The sequence below is a fragment of the Nyctibius grandis genome, chromosome 31 (genome assembly GCF_013368605.1).
Source record: "Nyctibius grandis isolate bNycGra1 chromosome 31, bNycGra1.pri, whole genome shotgun sequence".
In the NCBI taxonomy this organism is placed as follows: Eukaryota; Metazoa; Chordata; class Aves; order Nyctibiiformes; family Nyctibiidae; genus Nyctibius; species Nyctibius grandis.
The window spans coordinates 5,100,544-5,120,190 of record NC_090688.1 but is presented as its reverse complement, the minus strand read 5'-3'; the positions used below and the strand labels follow the sequence as shown (position 1 = coordinate 5,120,190).

At 53.3% G+C, this 19,647-nt stretch overlaps 2 protein-coding genes across 8 annotated transcripts; both read left to right on the top strand.

Annotated features, from left to right (window-relative positions):
• On the top strand, positions 1-4,782 carry CIRBP (cold inducible RNA binding protein). Of its 4 annotated transcripts, none has more exons than XM_068420833.1 (8): positions 1-89; positions 804-912; positions 1,002-1,108; positions 1,489-1,627; positions 1,721-1,805; positions 1,928-1,992; positions 4,354-4,458; positions 4,637-4,782. In XM_068420833.1, exons 2-7 carry the CDS (start codon positions 810-812, stop codon positions 4,356-4,358), a joined length of 504 nt encoding a protein of 167 aa, XP_068276934.1. In that variant the 5' UTR covers positions 1-89; positions 804-809; the 3' UTR covers positions 4,359-4,458; positions 4,637-4,782. The 4 variants fall into 4 exon arrangements, with proteins under 4 accessions (XP_068276934.1, XP_068276931.1, XP_068276932.1 ...); XM_068420830.1 differs by having other exon boundaries at positions 2,420-4,458; XM_068420831.1 differs by having other exon boundaries at positions 1,925-1,992.
• Positions 4,783-6,899: 2,117 nt separating this feature from the next.
• On the top strand, positions 6,900-12,264 carry FAM174C (family with sequence similarity 174 member C). 4 transcript variants are annotated; one of them, XR_011049865.1, is made up of 4 exons: positions 6,900-7,216; positions 7,687-7,848; positions 8,424-9,452; positions 10,217-12,264. XR_011049865.1 is itself a non-coding variant. In XM_068420634.1 (3 exons), exons 1-3 carry the CDS (start codon positions 6,933-6,935, stop codon positions 8,425-8,427), a joined length of 405 nt encoding a protein of 134 aa, XP_068276735.1. In that variant the 5' UTR covers positions 6,900-6,932; the 3' UTR covers positions 8,428-12,264. The 4 variants fall into 4 exon arrangements, 3 of the variants coding, with proteins under 3 accessions (XP_068276735.1, XP_068276733.1, XP_068276734.1); XM_068420634.1 differs by having other exon boundaries at positions 7,732-7,848; positions 8,424-12,264; XM_068420632.1 differs by having other exon boundaries at positions 8,424-12,264.
• The last annotated feature ends 7,383 nt before the right edge of the window (positions 12,265-19,647 follow it).

The window sequence follows — 19,647 nt, the reverse complement described above, 5'->3', positions numbered from 1 at the left end:
GCGGTTATAAGCCACCGCCCCGCCAGCCTCGGCGTACATCGCGCTGAGTCTTTGAAGTGCTGTGTGGACCTCGCAGCTCCAGGGCACCGGTAAGGCGCCCGCCGCGGTAGGCGGGCTGCGGCCCGGCCGGGCCGGCGAGGCTCGGAGCGCCGGAGCTAAAGGAAACGTGTGTTAGGAACCGGAGGGTTTGCTTCCTGGGGGAGTTCGGGGCGGGGTGCCCGTCCCGCGGCACGGGTGGCTCTGCGGCTGCGGGGAGACAGGCGGAGCGGTCCCGGCTGGCTGCCGGCGGGGGGGGGGGGGGGGGGGGAGGGGCCGGGGGAGGGGTGAAACGGGCCCGCGGAAACAAAATGGCGACGAGTTTCGGCCGTGCAAAATGGCGGCGGGCGGGAGGCGGGGCTGCGCCTGCGCCGAGGGGCGGGCCGCGAGGGAGGGGCGGGGGTCTCGCGGGGTCGGGGCGCGCATGCGCGGTAGGCCCCGGGGCAGGGGGGAGCGGGGGCCGCGGCGGGGCCGGGCCAGGACCCCCCCCCGGGGCTGCGGGGGGAGCGAGCCGGGGCCCAGCGCCCCGGAGGCGGCTTGTAGGCCCCGCAGTGCTCGCGGGGTGGGCGATGGGGGCCTTCATCCGCGGCGGGGCACGGCGCTTGCTCCGGACCCGGCCTGTAGAGCGTCCCTGTCACACCACGCCCGGCTTCCCCCGCCCTGTGAGAATGGGACATTTTTGGCGACGTTACAACCGATTTAATCTTCCAGACGTTGTAGGAATATTTTTTTTTGAGGTGCTGACTTGGGCTGTGTTGACTTTGCAGGTCAGGATGGCATCAGATGAGGGAAAGCTCTTTGTCGGCGGGCTGAGTTTTGACACCAATGAGCAGTCGTTGGAACAAGTCTTCTCTAAATACGGACAAATCTCGGAAGGTATGATCGCAGTCCTGAGCTGTGATGACTTGATAAGTTTGTTAGATTGCACAGGTGCTGATGTTTTTTTTTTTCCTGAATCTTTATAGTTGTTGTGGTGAAAGACAGAGAGACTCAGAGATCCAGAGGTTTTGGCTTTGTTACATTTGAAAACATAGATGATGCTAAAGATGCAATGATGGCCATGAACGGAAAGGTAAGGAGGCTTTGGAACAGCTTTCTTCATTTCCTTAAAACATAGAAGTTTGAAGGATGTGTTTCTGTTCAATGTCATGTAGAAAAGCAGAGAAATACTAGTGTTCTACAACAATGAAATGACACAAGTAATGATATAAATTGCTACAGTTTTGTGACTTAACCTACATGACTGAAAAATAGTGGTGCTTTATAGGAAAGCCTGTATGTACTGCATGAACATCAATTCACTTGTGTAGTTGGCTTAGCTGTGACATTAAATAAAGCCTTTGTTTGTAAGAACTAGTAAATTCTGGTACTGCTTGGCTGACAAGGTGTAGATTCGTTGTCTATGTGCTTTGCTCTTTAAATACCAAGCTGGTTTATTGTTGTGTTTATTAGTCTGTAGACGGACGTCAGATCAGAGTTGATCAGGCTGGAAAATCGTCAGAGAACAGATCTCGTGGATACAGAGGGGGGGCTTCTGGGGGCAGAGGCTTTTTCCGTGGCAGCAGAGGTCGGGGCCGCGGCTTCTCGAGAGGTGAGTGTGCACGAGTGACTTGCAGTGCCTGAGGTGGCAATGGCATTTATCAGAATGCTTAAAAAAAAAAAAATGGTCTGGTGTCTGTTCAAGGAGGTGGAGACAGAGGCTATGGTGGAGGCAGATTTGATTCCAGAAGCGGAGGATACAATGGCTCCAGAGACTACTATAATAGCAGGTAAAGTCATCGCGGCTGCTGGCGGGCTGTTGGGAAGCTCTTGAAGCCTCTTTGACATGAACGTCAATAGGCTCCAGAAATGGTTGAGCAAATACAAAGCACGTGAATGTTTTCAACAGCAGGAGTCAAGGTGGCTATGGCGACAGGTCTTCAGGAGGATCCTACAGAGACAGCTACGACAGTTACGGTAAGTCTTGGTTCAAATGGGAATGATGAGTACGTATGCTGTAGGAGCGCTCTAAACCTTCTGACCCTGTGCTCGAGCCTGGAGATACTGTAAGGCTCAGGTGGACTGTACCACTGTTCTGTTCTTGCCCGTAAGAACCAATCTGCCAGGCTTTGGATGTGGTTGTGCCGTTTAAATTTCTAATTATTAATGCATGTGTAGGCGTTGCTTGGATCTAAGGCAAAGCAAGGTTTTTTTTAAAATACATTCCTCGAGCTTGAGACTAAGACAAAACTCGGATGCCCTAACAAACTTTAATCAAGGGTGGGGGAGTTGTCTTACGGTGTAGCGAACTAGCACTAGCTTCTGAAATAATGCAAGGGAGTAAAATGCTGGAACTTGTCTATGCTTCAGTGCCTTTACAATTGTGCCTGCTTCTTGTCCTCAGCTACACACAACGAGTAAAAATCCTTCCTGACTCAAGATCGTCCTTCCAATGGCTGTATTTATAAAGATTTTTGGAGCTTCGCTGAAATCGTTATTGTGTAGTACATCTACTTGTATTTTCACTTTTGTAGTATTATCAGTTCTAATCTTGTCAAACACAGCCTGACAGCTTCTGATATAAGATGGTCTAATTAGACTTTTCTTTAAGAAAGCTCTGCTTTCAAGTGTTTTTAATCTTTTTTTTTGAAAGCACTTCAGACTTTATTTTATCCTTCATGATGAGCCAAGGTGTTTTTTTTTTTTTCAAGTTGGGGCCCCAATTGAGTTTCTTTTGAGATAGAAAGGACCTTTAATTCAATGTTCACTGGAAGCTGAACAAGCTGTGGACTTTTTTTTTTTTTAAGTGCATTACCTTCGTCTTTTGTAACATTCCTTTAGTGTAGCAAGGTAGGAATGCAGCCTGGGTACAAATTGGAAGGCAAACCACCTTGATATATCTAAAGAGAAACTTGCTTGTATGTTCAACCCGCATAACGGTATTTTTACTGTTGTAACGATGTAAATTACCCAGAAATAGACTTGCAAACTTACCATAAAAACCTCTTTATGTCTTCAACATCTTGAAAATGTTTATTTATATTGTCCTTTTTTACTGGAAGAAATATGCATATTCCATTGATATTGTATTTGAAGTGGTAAAGGATTCTTGTATACAGTTTTCTTTGGCTTTACGAAGCCTATTAAAAGACCGTCTGAAATGAACTCTGCTCCTGACATTTACATTTCATTGCACAACACAATCCTTGGAGATGAAGAACAGCCTCAGTAATAGAGGATGCAGGAGAAGACTAGTGATAGTGTAAGAGCAAGCCAGACTTACCAGTTGCTAGAATTTAATCTTAATGGATCTTTACATGTGAATTTGTCAGCGTACTTTCACATAAGAATAGTCGAATTGTCTAGAGGAGGAGGGATGTAAGTGTATACTCAGGGTGTTGTAGTACTCAGAGCTGGAGTCAGCAGGAGCTGAGGGAACTCTAGTGTTAGGTAGGATAATTAATGTTGCCTTAAAATGCTGCATAGCCTACACTGAACAGCTGTAGTGAGTATCAGTCCGTTAGGAACTGGACTAGACACTAGCTTGCCAAGGGTGTGCAATGGTAGGTAAATTGCCGTAATTAGCTAGCTTTGTCATTGCCTTACAAGTTCTAAGAATTCTTTGCTAGCATATGGAAACTGCAGTGTCCTTGGAGAAAAGAAGTGTTGTGCCTCCAACAGAAACCTCTGAGACGAAAGCTGCTCTCTTGGCTAGTTCATATGTGGAAATAGTCCTGTAATTCGAGGTAACTCCTTTTGCTCATGTCCGCATCCTTCCTCTTGTTGAGAGCTCATTTGAAAGTCTAATGTACCTGTGAAATATTCCTTTTGACAATTCTGGTCAACTGATGGACAAATTTTAACCCATGCCGTATGCAACCTTTGGCTTGTGGCACAACTTGAGTTCCACAGATCAGAGTTGGGCATGCAGTCATGTCTTGCTAGTAGGTGTGGAAGCAAGATGGGAAACGAATTCCCTGACTCGATATGTGTTCATCTATTGAGAATCTTCCTAGACTTCATTAAGTTGCTCACTTTAATTGTAGCTTTCTTTGCCATCCTACTTGTTGCCATTAACTTTTTCCCATAGCCCACACTTCCTAAGCAGCCATGTCAAAGTGGTTAACTCTCTGCTTAGGGATGAAATGATACTGGCTGGCATATCAAAGGCATCAGCCAGCCCTGGAACAGTTTTCCCAGACTGTGCTTCTGTGGTGTGATGGGGTCAGCGAATGGCTTGTGAGACCCTCGTATATGATGTGACTTGTGTTGGGGGAGGCGGGTGGCAACGTGAAGGCTCTGCCTGATGTTTTTATTAACGCGCCTCTGCTTTGGCAGGCTGAAGAGAAGATGGACACTGGACACGGAGGCTGAGTGGGGATCCTGAGGAAGGAAAGCATTTGTTCCAAGGAAATGGGACCAAGGAGCCAGTTTGCCAACCAGGTAATGTCTGCTCAGTCTGCCCCTCGCCCCCGTAGCTGTCCCAGAGCCAAAAGGTTTGGCTCTGTTACTGTTCACAGTATTAACTATGTAAGTGGTAAAGTCTGACCAGTATTTTCTAAGTGAATGTTTACATAGACGTTCTCTGCCTTCAAATTCACTTGTCTTAATTCTATTTCAGCAATGAAATGCATCAGAGAAGACAAAGGACAGCCATTGACTGGAGTGGTGGAGATGAAGAGCTCTGAGCAGTGTTGTTACTGATCTTTATATAGGTCAATCAAACAAGAAATAAGCTAGAATAAAATACTGGACTGTGGAAAAAAATTAATCTCTAGTACTTTTGTGGGGAAACGTGCATATTAGTGGCCAAGGCATACGATAGAAATCTAGTTACCTGGTGTATAGCCCAGTTAAAATGCAAAATAAACCAGTGCTGTTCTGGTTGGGGAGGTGGACACAGAGGGTGACCTGTCTTGCTGCTGCCCCATGGGTCTCCCCAGTCGCTGGCACAGGACTCTGATGTGAGCACTGCTCTCCTGAGAGATCTGCTGTCAGTGGGCTCACTTGGCTCAGACTGAACTGGTGCACGTGCCTGGTGCTCATGAAAAATGAGGTCTTGTTCTGGTTAAATCCTGCAAGTGTGGCAGCTCAGTGACAAGGATTTAAACTGCTACAGAGGCTGACAGCTGTGGATGTATTTTTGGCAGCTTTGAAAAGAATGGAGCAGGACACTGCAGTGTGATAACGTGGAGGCAGTAAGAGGGTTTCTGATGGTCTCTGCTACTCTCCTGCCCACCCTTTTTGTGTTAAAAAAACACTGATTGCTTTATCCTGCTCCCTCCCCCTTTTTTTTTTTTACTGGCTTTTGGTTATACTATGCCCCGCTTGAAGGATAGGCTGTATTATATAAAAAAGTCTTGCTCATGCAGCTGAAGTGCCTTTGAAGAAGTTAGGTGGGTATTGTGCCCAGAAACAATTACTGCTGCAGTGTTTGGAGGGCAGAACTGACGGTGTATTTTCCAGTCCACGTGGTAAAGCCTGGTTTGTGCTGGTTTGCCAACCTACTGAGGCGTAGCCGCTGCTCCTGTGCTTCTGTTACTGCTTGAATCAGCTCTGGAGCAGATAGCTGTGATGGAGGCCAGAGACTTTGCTGGTATAAATGAGCTAAATTAATGGATAAAGCCAGCTTTAAAAACTTGTGTTCTTATTAAGAAATGTTTTCTCTTGCTGGGGAGTCCCAGGCACAAAGGAATTGGGTAAGGTAGCAAGTGGGGTGTCAGCTCAGCCCCTGAGGGCTTGCTGCAGTCACAGCTTCCTCTTGCAGTGATAAGAGCCCGAAGAGGCCTGGGGGATTCATGCAGGCAGAACGGGAATGGTTATCAAGCTTACTTCTGGAAACCTACTTTTATTTCTTTTTTTAACCTTTTTCAAATTATCCAAGTGAACAGAGTTTAAAAAAAGAAATTGCTGACGCACTTTTGGGGGGCTATATTGAGCAATTCACCAGTGAGGAATTTGCATGTTATGAAGGATGATATTAAATACACGGGCGTGAGAGAGTGAGAAACCCTTGCTGATAAAATAATGCAGTCGGGTGATGCTTGAACAAATTCAAACTAAATAATTACAAAGCGTTATTTGAATGACCTTCTGAAATAGGATGTCTAGATACTTAAAACAACATAGAAATAATTAGTACGTGTAAAAAATTGAGGCCTGGGTTGAGGTGCTGTGCTATTGGCATCACTAATTACGGTGCTGCAGTGATGATTTGTTGCTAGGTGGGCTGAGGGCACAGCCAGCTGCAGGGGCTGGATGCACAACCCAGTCGCATCCTCAGGAAGGTATTTGGGTATCACATCTGCTGGGGATGACCCATTTCCACCCAAAATACCCTTTTTGTCAAGTCCTCTGTGTCCGGGCAGCTCGGGCCCTTCCCTGAGAGGAAAGCTTGCAGGGGGGGAGCGGAGCTGTGCTTCAGGATGGCTGACAGACCCCCGGCTCACTCCGGAGCTCCTGTGGAGAAACACAAGTGGTTGGAATCGCTCAAAACGCTCCTGTTTGCAAGCAGAGCTCAGCTCTGGCTGGAAAATCGCCATCGTGGCAGGGGAACGGTGGCTCTGAGGCGGGGAATGAGGACCCTGAGGGGAAAATGGCGGCCCATGAGGGAGGGAGCGTTGGTGTGAGGGGGGACGGCGGCCCTGGGAGGGAAGGGGCGGCCCTGGGGGGCTCATGGCAGCCGTGCGGGGGAGCGGCGGCCCCGAGGGAGGACTCGCACTGAGACGGCGGAGAAACCGCCGCCCCGAGAGGCGGAACGGGGGCGGTGGGTCGGCCCGGAACGGCGGTGCCCCGGAACGCGGCGTACGGCTGCGCCGGGCCCGGCCGGTGCCTGCGCCCCGCGGCACCGTCCCGCCGCCTCCCTGCGCCCGCCCCACCGAGGCGCCGCTCGCCGCTCTGCGCCGCCCGGCCCGGCCATGCTGCGGCCGGAGCCCCTCTGCCTCCTCCTCCTCCTCCTCCTGCACGCCGCCCGGGCCACCTCCCCCGCTCCTCCGGCCGCCCCGAGCTCCCTCAACGGCACGGAGCTGCCGCGGGCGGCCGCGGGTAACGGGACGCTGCCGGGCCCGCCGCCGGGATCGCGGCGACCGCCGGTGTCGGGGCTGGCGCCGGTGTCGGGGCTGCCGGTGCTGAAGCGGGCGGTGTACGTGCTGAGTGCGCTCTCGGCGCTGGCCGCACTCTATTTCCTCCTGCGGGCGTTCCGGTGAGTGCGGGCCGGGCCTCTGCTCGCCCCCGTCGCCCCCCCTGCCCTGGCCGGGCCTCTGCTCGCCCCGGTCCCCCCCGAGCCATGCCCCTGCTCACCGCGGTTCACCCCCCCAGCCCCAGGCCGTGTCGCTGCTCACCCCGGTCGCCCCCCCGGCCCCGGGCTGTGCCCCTGCTCGCCCCGGTCGCCCCTCCGGCCCTGGGCCGTGCCCCAGGTCACTTGCCCGGCCCTGGGGTTGTGCCCCATTTGTCCCGGATCCCTCCTCCCTCCCTCTGCCAGGCCGGGGCTCTGCTTCCCTGTACATCCCTCTGGCAGCGCCTAGGAAACTCTGCTGTAAATTCACGCCACTGTTAATTACCTCAGGTAATTAGCAGCGGCAGCAGTCCCGCTCGTTTTGCCCTTTGAGAAGGGCCCCGTCTCCGTGCCAGCCTGCCGCTGACAGCGCGCTCACCCCACGCTCTGTCCCTCAGCCCTAGGTCAGAGGGACCCAGACACGAGCGCAACACTCGTTTCAGGTTGAAGAAGCCTCAGCGGAAGAAGTACGGGCTGCTGTCGAGTTACGACGAGAACATAGAGATGGCCTCCTTGGACAGCGACGAGGACACGGTGTTTGAAACGCGGAACGTGAGGCGGTGAGCAAGTGTTTTGTGTGCTCCTTGTTTCCTCGCGAGGGGCTGAGGCTCTTTTTCTAAAGACGTGGGAGCTTTGGCACAGATCCTATAACCAGATCTGCATAAATTAACCTCCTGCGTGTGGTCTCTCTGTGTTGGCACACAGACTTTATCTCGCCTTTCTGCGTTTTTCTGACCAAGCGCACTGAAAGGGACGTGCCCCGGTTGGTTTGGAGCCCCGCTTTGTGCCTGGTGTTTAGCAGGCCCATAAGAGGGGGAGGCAGCCCTCGTGTCCTCTCTGAGCCTCCGTGTTAGACGGGAAGACAAAACCTGCTGTGTTTTTCAGTTTAGGAATTGCTCCCGAGTCACATCACTGCTAAAACTCATAGTCCCATCGGGGCATTTCTCAGCGATGTGCTTTCAGCCTGTGATGACGCAGGTTTGATTTCTGGGGAGGATGTTTTGTGAAGCTGAGGGGGGTCGTTAGCTCGGCACAGCTCGCTGTGCGGCCCCTCAGCTCCCCCGGCTGTGCTGAGGGTCGGGATCTCTCACGTTGTACGTGCTCACTCTGATGCTGGGTGTCTTCTTTTTTCCAGATGATTTGGGACCAGTGGCACCAACTGCACAGACTGTGACCAAGGGGGTGCGAGTCCAGTGGAATCACATTACCAGTGCTCAAGTTTTATTTTTTATATTTGCTTATATTGACTATTAATTAAGAGTACAAACACTTCCATAGCTGGGGCAGGGGAAAGGGGACTAAACTTGTTTCCTTCATGCACATTTTTGGGGAAAGGTGGAGCTGCAAGCTAACTGATGCTGTGCTGGGTGCTGTTAACTGCCCTGGGAGATGCTGAGAGAACGTGACTCCTGGATGAACGCTCAGCATTTGAAATCTCACCGCTCTGGACTCAGCTGCCAGCTGTGTCTGCTGGCCTGTCAGTGTTTTATAGGTGCTGATATCCCTCTCTCTACTGACTGTGGCAGTCAGCTTGAGGCATCCAGCACGTGGATTCCTTTTGCAGGGTCCTCTTTCCTTCCTGCAGTACCAGGTTACTCCTTCAGGAAGTGTCTCTGTAATCAGCTCTGATCTGGCAGGAGCTGGGGGAGCTCTTGTTGTCTGTTACACCGGTGGTGGGGGTGGGTAGTGTTAGTTCAGACAGAGAATAGCTTTGGGAATGAGTTAAATGCATCAATTCTTTTGTAGTTGCAGGGCTGGCAGTTACACATGATAATAGAGGTCATCACGTGGGTTTACAGAGCAAAGACGTGTTTACAAATGAAAGGTGCCACTTAGCCCAAAGGGGCATTTCTCCAAAAGAGCCATCAGCTGTGTGGGCCGGGGCTGCCGGTGTCCAGGCTGTTCTGCCCAGCTCCAGTGGCGTGTTCAGCGCAGGAATGTGTGACATCTGCCAGGCTGCTGGCTGTGGAGCTGCTGGCGCTGCCTGAGATCACCCGCGGAAGAGCCAGAGCGCTGCGGTTTGAGTTGGGGCGCCTGAACTGCCGGTGTGATGGGTGACCTGTCTCTGAGTGTCTGATGACTGGAAAAGGAGGACCCAAACCCCTGTGAACCGTGATTCTTAAACCGAGACAGCCCTGGCTCAGAAATCATCTCCTTGTGAAGGGTACTGGAGTTTCACTGCCTTGGCTGGTACTCAAGCGATGTCCCGCTGTCAGCCCAGCAAACCGGGATGTTTCTGTGCGGCCCCTTCTGTTGATATTTGGGTTCTTACTGTGCAGGACCAAATGTGAATGTGTTGGAAGGTCATTGTTAGGTGGATGTGCTGCTAAAATGGTGAAAACGGCTTGCAAAGTGCTCCTGTTCACAGCCCACTTCAGCCTTGAAGGGAGGGCTCTTCCTTGCGAACGATGGGCGGTGCAGACCTGTGTCCTTAAGTCCAGCTTCCACCCCAAACTGGTAGTGCCTTTGTCAGGGGAACCCCAGGGAGCTGCCCTGCAGGCCAGGGAGCTCCTGTGACCTTACCTTTAAGATGAAGATTGAGAATGTCTTTGGAGTAAGCCAATCCTCTGTAGATAAGGGGACAAAACTGACACTTAACAAGAAGAGGGGGGCAGGAGGGATCTCCTTATCAAAGTGCAAGGACAAAGGGTTTTGCTGCAAGTCACCTGGGAGCTGGGGTCTGGCTGCTGCTCTGAAATCCCTCAGAGGAGCCGAGGGAGCGGCGTGGTCCTGGTGCTCAGCCATTTCTCAGCGCAGTGTGGGTGAGGTTTCCTGGAGAAACGTCACCCCAGGTGCTGGCAGCTCTGTCTTGCACACGTGCAAAAGATTTTTACATATATATATATTTTTAGTAACGCTGTCATGTGAACACAGCACTTGGATGTGCCCTAATTTCATATAATTTGTATCCTTTCATGCCTCTTTTAGGTACTTTCTGCTTGTTTGGCTGGTGCAGAGATGAAAGCGTTGGCCGCGTTCCTCTGTGAGGACGGCAGTAGTGGCTCAGCCTGGCCGTCGCTGCCCCTTGGGTGATCAGAGAGCTGGTCCGTGGTGGTGTAGCTTCCTTGACCCTGCCTGGGCTGGCAGGTCTGTGCACATGGTGGTGACTTTCTCTGGCTCCTCAGCTCCCTTTGCCAAGTTGTTCCTTGCGCTGTGCTGAGGCCAGGTAAGCCCGGCTGTGTTTCAGTGCACTGACGTGCCCTGGCTCAGCGTTTTGACTGACGTTCGTTGGCCTTTCTTCGTCTGAGGTAATTAACTTGATCATGGTTTAGGCTCTGCTCTTCCTTGGACAGATGGCTTTTGCGATTCTGAAGTTTCCTCACCGTGCAGGAGCGGATGCTTTTTTAATGTTAATTGCTGAATGATTTTGATCAAAGCGGGGACCTCAAGCTGCAGGTCCTGCCATGAAAATAATTTTGGTAGAATTTGATTTTGCTGTAATAGGTATTTAGAGTTTGAGCAGGGAAGGGATACACCAGAGCACACACCAAGGTCCCTGCTCTGGTGCTGTGTAGGCCGATGGTGATTCGGTTGGAGGCATGGAGGGTGTGCCAGCCCGGTGTCCAGCACCGTGTAGGTGATTTGGAGTCCTCCTTCTACCCCACTTCAAAGGAGTGAGTTTCATCACGTGCAGAATAAAAAGGTGACTGTGGGGCTGTGGTGTAGCATTGCTGTCACTTTTATTCTGCTCCTCTTTTGGCTGGAGACAGGTTTGAGCTGTAATCGATGCCCCTGGATTTGCTCTTCGCAGGCCAAGGCTTTGCTCTAGATCATCGTTAAAGGCATCTTCTCAGCGGAGAAAACAAAGGTGCCAGTTACAGATGTGAGACTCCTTCGAGAACAAATGTATCGCTTGGCACAGCTGTTACTGGTCTCCATTTCTCCTGGAAGAATAAACTGGAGCTGCTGCAGCGGCTTCTCGCAGCAGAGGAACGGTGCACCCAGGGGCACTCGGTGCAAGGCCAGTGCAGGCTTTTGGGCGGGGGGATCTTGCTGATGACAGCGGCTTCTAAAGCCTTGCGTTATGTTTCTGTAACGAGAGAGCAGTTCGGTAGTTACTTCAGTTGTAGTTTTAGTTACTTTATGTGTATTTGATACCCGTGTCGATAGCCTAGTAGGTCTCTTTGCAACAGTTAGAACTTCTGATAGTTTTTCAGAAGAGATTTAAATACACGGATGCAAACAGGCACACGTGTGAGTACACGCTGCTGCTCGGAGGAGCGTGTGTCTGTCCCTGGGCAGGCTGGGGCCTCACCAGCTGCTGCGGCACTTTTCTTTCTCCAGAGTGAATCGGGGTGTTGGTGGGAGGCTCTGCAGACGTCAGCTGCCCTTTGGGCTGTGCAGGGTTCCTGCTGATCCTCGCCAAGAGACTGTGGGAGGTGGTGGGCGCAGGGTGACGGGGACCGAGGGCGGATGCGCGGTTCCCTACGATGCTGCGTGGTCACCGGCCTGTCTGTGTCACAAGTGACTGCTAGAGAGTTCGCTTGAAACAATCACTGTTGTTTAAGCCAAAGCCTGATTTCGAAAGTTTACGTAATTGCCTCTGATCTTCTTGGAGGGCTGAATTGAATCCTCCTCTGTTGGTATTGAACTACCAGGCAAATCGACAGCACCGTCTGCCGAGGTTAATGAGGTTGACTGAGAGCGATATGAGCATCAGCTCTCTGTTGTTAATAACGTGCTTCTGTTTTGTTTCATTTGTACATGGGACTGGAATGGGATCCGCAGTGCTGAAGTGCTGGGAGATGGACCTGTGGTCGGAGCAGGTTGCCAAGAAGTCAATAAACCAGCACTTGAGTGCATTGTGTTGTCTGCGCTCTCGGAAGCGGAGGAGCTAGTCTTTCACCCTCCTGCTTGAATTGTTGATTTATTTTTAAATAGCAACCAGTCCTGTATCGATTGATTGTTTTACTTTCGTTTACAGCATCCCCCTTCCATTGTATCCTGAAACAAATGAAATAAAGCATTCCGTTCCACCCGCCTCCCCCCTGTTCTGCGGGGCCACCTCACGTGCCCGGCTCGCTGCTGAGCGCTGGGATGGGGCTTAATGGAGCCTTTCTCTGCTCAGCTGCCCTGGCTCAGCGTTGCCTTGCTCTCTGCCTGGCAGTAGAGTTACCCTATCGACCCTTTGTGTGAGTTAGACGCACACTTCTCTCCTTCACCCATCATCTCAGGTTTGTTTCGGTTTTCTAAAGTCTCCTCCCTTTCCTTCCTCCCTGTTATTACATTAATCCCTTTTCTTGTACAGAAGACTAAGATACATCCCTGCAAGGGTGATCCCAGCCCCTCCACAATGGAAGAGCCAAGTTTTGCTTATTTGAGAGGCTGTCCTGGGGATGTCCTGGCTCCTCAGTGCAAAGAATTAAAGCCTGAGCAAGGTTAAGGGCTGCTGACATCTGCTCTCTTGGTCCTGTCCGCGTGTCCCCTGCGCAGGAGGGCTCAGAGCTGGCAGGCGAGCGGGGGGATCCCTGTAGATGGCACTCGCAGCCCAAACATGCCGCTGGAGGGGCACTGGTGACACCCGGTGACAGGGAAAATGAATCCTGATGCCGTAAAAAGGCAAGTGTTCCCTGGGGAGGGGGCGGCAGGGCCCTCGCAGGGCCACGGCTCTTGGCTTCGGGGTGGGCGAGCAGCAGGTTTTGGGGAGCTCCCTGCCTGCAGAGGGTTTCTCCCAGCTGCGGCTGGTGCTCTGCCCCTGGCTTTATCTCAGCCGGGCTTAACCTGGCCCTGTTAGTACTTGTTTCTGGGACAGACACACTTTTAAGATCCCCTAATTTGATTGAATTACGCCACAGGCTCCCTGCTCGCACAGGAGCTCGCTGCTGCGAGGGAAAGGCCTGTCTGTGCAGAGCACGGGGTTGGCTTGGGCTGGTCCGAGGCTTGGCATGAGCCCCGGCAGGACGAGAGCCCAGCCCAGAGTTCGCTCCCTTCTCCTTCAAGTCGTGTTTGCTCCGGTAAGCGCGGCACAGCACCGCACAGGCACGTCAAAACCTGACCCTGCCGTGGCAGCACCCTTCGGTGGGCACCTGCCTTTCCCTGGGGAGCACGCGGGGCAAAATTAACTGCAGTGCTTAACGAACTAACGGAGAGCACGTGCCGTGGCAGCGACACGGGCAGGACAGGGTGCTGCTGTCGAGCCCTGGTCTGGGGGAGCTGCAATGGGATGCAGACCCCGTGCTGGTTCCTTTCCAGGCTCGGGGGGTGGTAGCCCCAATTAGCACTAACGACTGGGGCCTGGGTGTGCGGGATTAGCTGCAGGTGTGTTGTCCCCCACCCCATTTTCCCGGCCCTGTTCCCTCAGCTCTGCCCAGGAGAGGCTCTCGCCGAGGTCTGCAGCTGGGGAGAAGCTGGCGCTGGCTGGGATTCTGGTCACAAACACAAGCTGGCGGCGTGGATCTGCTCTGAATCTATTTTAAACTCGAGTTAAAGTGCTCTTGATGCTTTGGATGCAAATTTCCTTCCTCCGAGTGGGAGCTGCGGGCCGTTTGCTGAGTGCTGGTAAGCTCTTTTGATTTCCCGAGCCTGTTTGCCGCGGCAGCGTCGTACCTGCGGCGTGCGAAATAACCTTTGCAGCGGGTTGGGCGGGAGGAGCCGCCTCTCGGCTTTCTGCTGGCGTAGCAGAGCGCTTTGCTGGCTCCCCGTGCTCAGACCTGGGTTTTAATGAGGATTCCTGTATAAAGTCGGAGTTTTCTGGGGCGTGTGGACAATAATCTGTGCGTGAGCTTTGCAGTCGCCGTGTAGAAGAGCTGGGCCAAGTCCCTCCAGTCACCCAGGGAGGAAAAAAAGAGAGAGACAGGATTTCACTGTGGGGAAAGGATGTTCCACCCGTGGGTTTCAGAGCCCTTTGTCAGGGAGGGGGATCCCTCTGGCACTGCGAGGAGGCTCAGCTGTAGTAGGTGGCATTACCTGCGTTGGCAGCTCTATGTGCCCTGGGTTAGGGACCTGCCAGGGCGCCGTTACTGGTGTCCCGTGATGTCCCTGTTGCTGGTGTCCCCATGAATGCACCGGGCTCTCGGACCCCTCTACAGAAGGGCAGCGTTGCGAGGGAAGCGTTGTGTTCCGCTGCTCGCTGTTCAGCTGGCTTCCCGCGGGTCACCTGCGCCCTAGGTCTCGTAGCTGTAAAATAAGGAGGAAAATCAGGAATTTTGCACTTTGCTGCCATGTCCGGCGCCGGGGGCTCCTGACAGGGAGCGTCCGGGGTCGTTGGCCTCGCCAAATGCTCCAAACGAGGTGGGAGGGTTGATCCTGCAGTGGGTACCGGCGCTGCTCTGAGATCGTGTCTCTGTGTTTATCGTGGGTAAGGGCTCCGCGTTGGGCAGGTGGCTGGAAATATTGAAAACCCGCTGTAGAGCCGCCTCTGATGTCTTCTCTGTTCCACTCAACAAAGCTCTTCTGCAGGATTCTTCGGTATAAAAAATTAGCTTTACTTAGTTGGCTTTTTGTCTAAATCCTTCTTCTGATCTTGATTTTCCTCCCTCACACGATGGGAAGGTGAATGGAAGTGGCCCTTCAGCCACAAAAGCCTTTCCTTCAGAAACGTTGGTTGTTTTTGTTTTAAACATTTCTGAAGGGGCTTTGCAGGGGAGAAGGGAGAAGCGTTTTCTTTGTACGTTACGCTGGGGAATAAAAGTATAAAGGAAAGAAATGATCATAACCGTGCTGGCAACGGAACAATATTTTTTTTTGAGTACCAGAGCTAATTGAAGAAGGAATTCACACAACAATTTTTGCAATCTAAGGATGAGTAAACATTAAAGGAGATGCTGCGCCTCTGGTGCATGCTAATGGGTGACTGCGTGCACGGAAGGGAGAAGATGCCCCTAAAATTCAATTTGAGGTGAACACCTCGGAGGTTACACTCCAGTATCTCTTTCTTTACGTTGCCAGATGGAAGACACGAGCTAAAGCCCCCGTCCGAGGATCCCTGTTGAGGGGCTGAAACTTCAGTGCACCTACGAGGTGGGATCGCTGGAGAATGGGGATGGGTCCGACCCGGCCCGCGGGCTGTGGAGCTGTGTGGGTCCTGTTTGCTTCAGCAGAGGGTTTCTGACGGGTTCGGCGAGCTCCTGCCCGTGCAGAAGCGCTCGCAGACAATTACCAGCGGGTTTAATTAACATCAGTTTCTGGGATGCGGGCAAACGGAGGGCTGGCGTGTTAGAGCACATCACCCCATCCCCGGTAACCGCGGCGCCGGGGCGGGAGGAGGTTTGTGGTGTTGCTTCCAGCGCTGGCGAATCGAACCGGCGTCGAACCCGCGTGTGGACGTACGGCCGCGTCGGCCGATGCCTCCTCACCCCTTTGCCTCACGGAAGCTTCTGGTTCCCGTCCGTTGCCGCGCCGGCCGTGCTTCACGAGCTCACAAACCTCAGCGACTGTTGGGGTCGGCACTGGGGGATCCTCTCGCTCTCTTTGCAGTCGGGGTAACGCTCCCGTCTGCTGGTTAATAAGAGCCAGGAGACGGAAGTGTTGAGGTTTGCAGGTTTTGCAGCGAGAAGGGACCATTATGTTCCTCGTGCTCGGCCTCCCGCGGAGCACCGGCTGCTTTGTCCTTTTTTGTGTGCGGTGAAACTAGAGGGTTTCTGTTGGAAAGGAAACAGCCTTCACCTGAAAGAGTGACGGAGCTGTTACTGCATCCCTCGCATGCTGCTGGTGTGTTCTGGTGGTTAATTACTCTCTTTTAAAGAAAAAACCCTCACGTACTCAAAATAATCCCAATAGTTTCATTGTTCAGCCTGAGCCGAGCGCACGCTCCCCCCTCGCTCTGGCAGAAGTGGTGTCAGCGCTGCTTCTGGTATGAAAACCCCGATGGGCGTTAACGCCACGAACAGGTGGTTGGGGGCTGAGCCTTTGGGGGGGCCACGGCGCTGCTTCACCCCCAGACCCCGGGCAGGGCTGTGGCACGGTCTCACCACGGCCCCAACGGACAGCGGTGGCTTCTCCAGGGACACCCCGGCTGAGGTTGGCATCTCCAACAAGCGCAGTCCTCAGCTCTCCCTGCCTCGTGGCCACTGTGTGCAGCCGATGGGATGCATTGGTTCAAATTCACTGGCACCAGGGCACGTCCTCATCTCTTTTTTTTTTGCCAGTGTTATTTTAATCTGCTTTTCTCTCACATCAAACTCCCCCTTTCTAAAGAATGCAGAGAGGCGTCAGGTTTGTGCCCTTTGTGATAGAAGCAAAGGTTTGAGAGTGCTTTTTTCTTTTAGAAGCGGAGGGTTTTATCCATGGTACAACGTTAGCTTCGCCACAGTCATCGTTGTGGCTTCTCGACTGGCGTGGATGAGCGCACTGAAAATGTTCTCTGGGTTTGTGAGAGGAAGGGAGGGCTCTGTGTCCCTAATGAAGGTTCCCGTTCCTTCCACACACGCGCGTGCGGGCGTTAGCTGCTGGCTCAGGCCGCTTTACAAAGCGGTGTTCAAACCAAAAGAGCTTTCTTCCTCCCTCTGAAGCCGGCAGGATTGTCCCAGTTGCCGTGTCAGCCTTCAGAGCGAGGTGTTCGTTACACACCGTGTCCAGGGTGGACGTGTCCCCATGTGAAGTCCCCGCGAGGAGCCCGGTTTCGCTGGGAGCTGTGCGGGCGCGCGGTCAGAGCGAGCCCTTTCCCTCCACTCCGTATGTTTTCCACACAGAAAATAACGTGTGGGGACCTTTGTCTAAACGAAGGATTAAGGCACAGCAAGAGCTGATTTGCCAAAGGGCACCCAGGGAAGCGGAGCCAGATCAGAGACCCGAGGCGAGACCCTCGGCTCTCAGCCCGTGCCTGCCCCACCACCGTTTTTCCTCCCTGCTCCTTGGCTGCCCGCAGCAGCTCACGGGATAACCAGGACTTGGGTTTCCATCCTCTTAAAAGAGGCAATTTAAGGTGATTTCCCGGGGAGCAGAGCTGCCAGCACGCTCCTCGCCCGCCTCCCCTTCCCCTCCGCTGCTGCGGGTCACCTCCCGGGCAGCTGGAGATGTTTTTCTCCCCCTTTCTCCATCCACCCGCGCTCCTTTTAGAGGCTCTTTGCTCTCCTCGCTTTCCCACCGCTCAGAGCCATTCTCCCAGCTTCAAAAGGTTTACTAATTACCCTAATGAGGTCAGGAGAGACCAAACGCTTCTGTGACTTAAAGCAGGGGTGGGAGGGGGTTGGAAGGGGGGGAAATATCTTGTGCCTCTACCTGTGGGAAGGCAGCGTGCCTCCCTCCGCTCGCTCTCCCCCACCTTCCCACCTCCAGCAGGAAAAAAAAAAAAAGAGGATGTGGACAGAAGGTCTCAAATGTATCAAACAGCTTTTAAAAAGAAATTCCGTTTGCCTGTCAAAAGAACAAACAGATACACCAAAAACTGTCAGAATTAGTGTTGGAGTAATTGCAGCAGCTCTCCAAGGTTAATGCTCCATTAGCGAACAGCTCTCGCGCAGCTAAAAGCCGGGACGAGACAGGTTGTCAAAGGCTTGCTGGAGATTAAAGAGCTGCGTTCCCAGCCGAAACTCTCTGGTGGATGTTGTTTGGAAGGGGAGGGAAGGGAAGGGGGGTGTTTGTGGGGCGAAGGGAGCGCCAGCAGCGGCACCGATGGAGAGGCGCGACCCAGAGCGGGTTTTCAGACCCCGGTGAGGTCCCCGCTCCCCGGCCCGTGGGGTTTCGGGGGGTTTGCTCTCGTTTAAACACGCCACAAATCCTTTAGCCCGTTTAGGCCAAGTTTAAAAGCAAATCCTGAAGGTAGGGCCAGCCCTGAGCATGCAGGCAGCCTGAAACGGCAGCGTGGGGCCAGGGGAACCAGCCTGGTTTGTTCTGAGCTGGAGACCCCCACGCTGGGTCCCCGGGGGGAGCGGGATGCTGGGGGGGAGTGGGGCGCTGGGGGCCCTGGCAGCTCAGAATGAATTCTGCCTGGGTGTCAGCCAGCCCAGCGGGGCTCACAGCGAGCAGGGCATCAGTTTGAGATTGAATTGGGGCCTGATTTCATCTCCCAGGTCAGCGTAAGGCTCATTTAAATAGAATTGACCTTGATTTTTCTTTTGTGGAAGAAAGGAAAACCCAACCGTTCCTGCCTTCCAGCGAGGCAGAACCCTCCGTGCCCCAAACATTGCCCCGGGAGGGGGATTTAACAGCGCCTGGAAGCCACAGGAGCAGCTCTGGGATCACCTTTTCACGTGGACCCGGGTTTGCAGCCTCCTCCAGCCAGGTAGCGACCTTTCTTGAGGGCCTGGGCTCAGATTTTCACTTCTTATAGAGCAGAGCTTTGTCTGCGAGCGTTCCACCCGCGGCGAAGGCACATTTGGAGAGTCGAGAGAGGCAATTAGACCCGCGCAGCCTTGGAAATGCTGCGCCGAGGACCAGCCCCGGCCATTTCCATCACAACTTCCCTGCGTGTAAACAAATACCTGCTCAAAGGCAGCCAGCGGGGTCTGGCAGCCGCTCCGCAGCCGGGCGCGGACGGGGCTGGCGTGACCGCGCGCTTTGTCGGGGCCGGCGCTGCTTTCAAGCCATTACGATGGTGTTGTGGTCGTGCCTGCGGTCCCTGCCAGCGCCAGGGCTTTGTTACGCTGGATGCTCTGCGCACGGGTGCTGAGAGCCAGTCCCCACGCCGTCGCGTGGCGGCCGCGGCTGGAAAGGCTGATGAGGGGATGGGAAAGGGGAGGGAAAAAAATAACCGTGCGTGAGGCAGAGCCCTGCCAGAGGCGCTGGCTGGGGAGCAGGGTGGTCCCGCGGCTCCCGGACCCCACGGGGTGGGGGGTTTCTCCTGCTGGTGCCTGGGCCGTGGAGGGGGCGACGTAGCTCCCAGCACCCCCGTAACGCGGGTCCGGGGTCCTGAGCCCGGGATGCGGCTCCGGCACGGTGGGACCTGCGTGGCGATGGGCTGGTTTCTGGTAGTAAAGGGCTGGAAGTTGACTTGAGGGAGGCGAGTTTTGAGCTGCTTGCAATGGCCGGTGTGAGAGGCCTCTTGAAAAGAACAGCTGTGAGCAGGGGACACGAACAATGCCTTAATTAGAGAATTAAATCTTTCCCGTTCTTTTCTTTTCCTACCCTGGTATAATTTGTAGTGATTAGACCTGGGGTGCAGCGCAACCAGACAACGCGAGTCGTCTGTACGAGAGCAAAACAAGCCTCCTGCCCAGACCCCGTCTCTTTATTAAGTTGATTTGCATTCATAATCTTCATTTGCCGTTATTATTTTCCCCCCTTGTGCTTAGTGAGTGATATTAGCATAAAGTCCCTTTTTTCTTGTTTTCTATTCACGCTCAAGGTCAGAGACTTAGTGAGACACCGACGAAAACAATCTCTTCCTCACCCTCTTTTAATTCTTTGCAGAAACATGTCCTGGGGATTTTAACATAACAATTGCTGGGAAAGGAGGGGGGAGACCCGAACAGAGCCCTTTC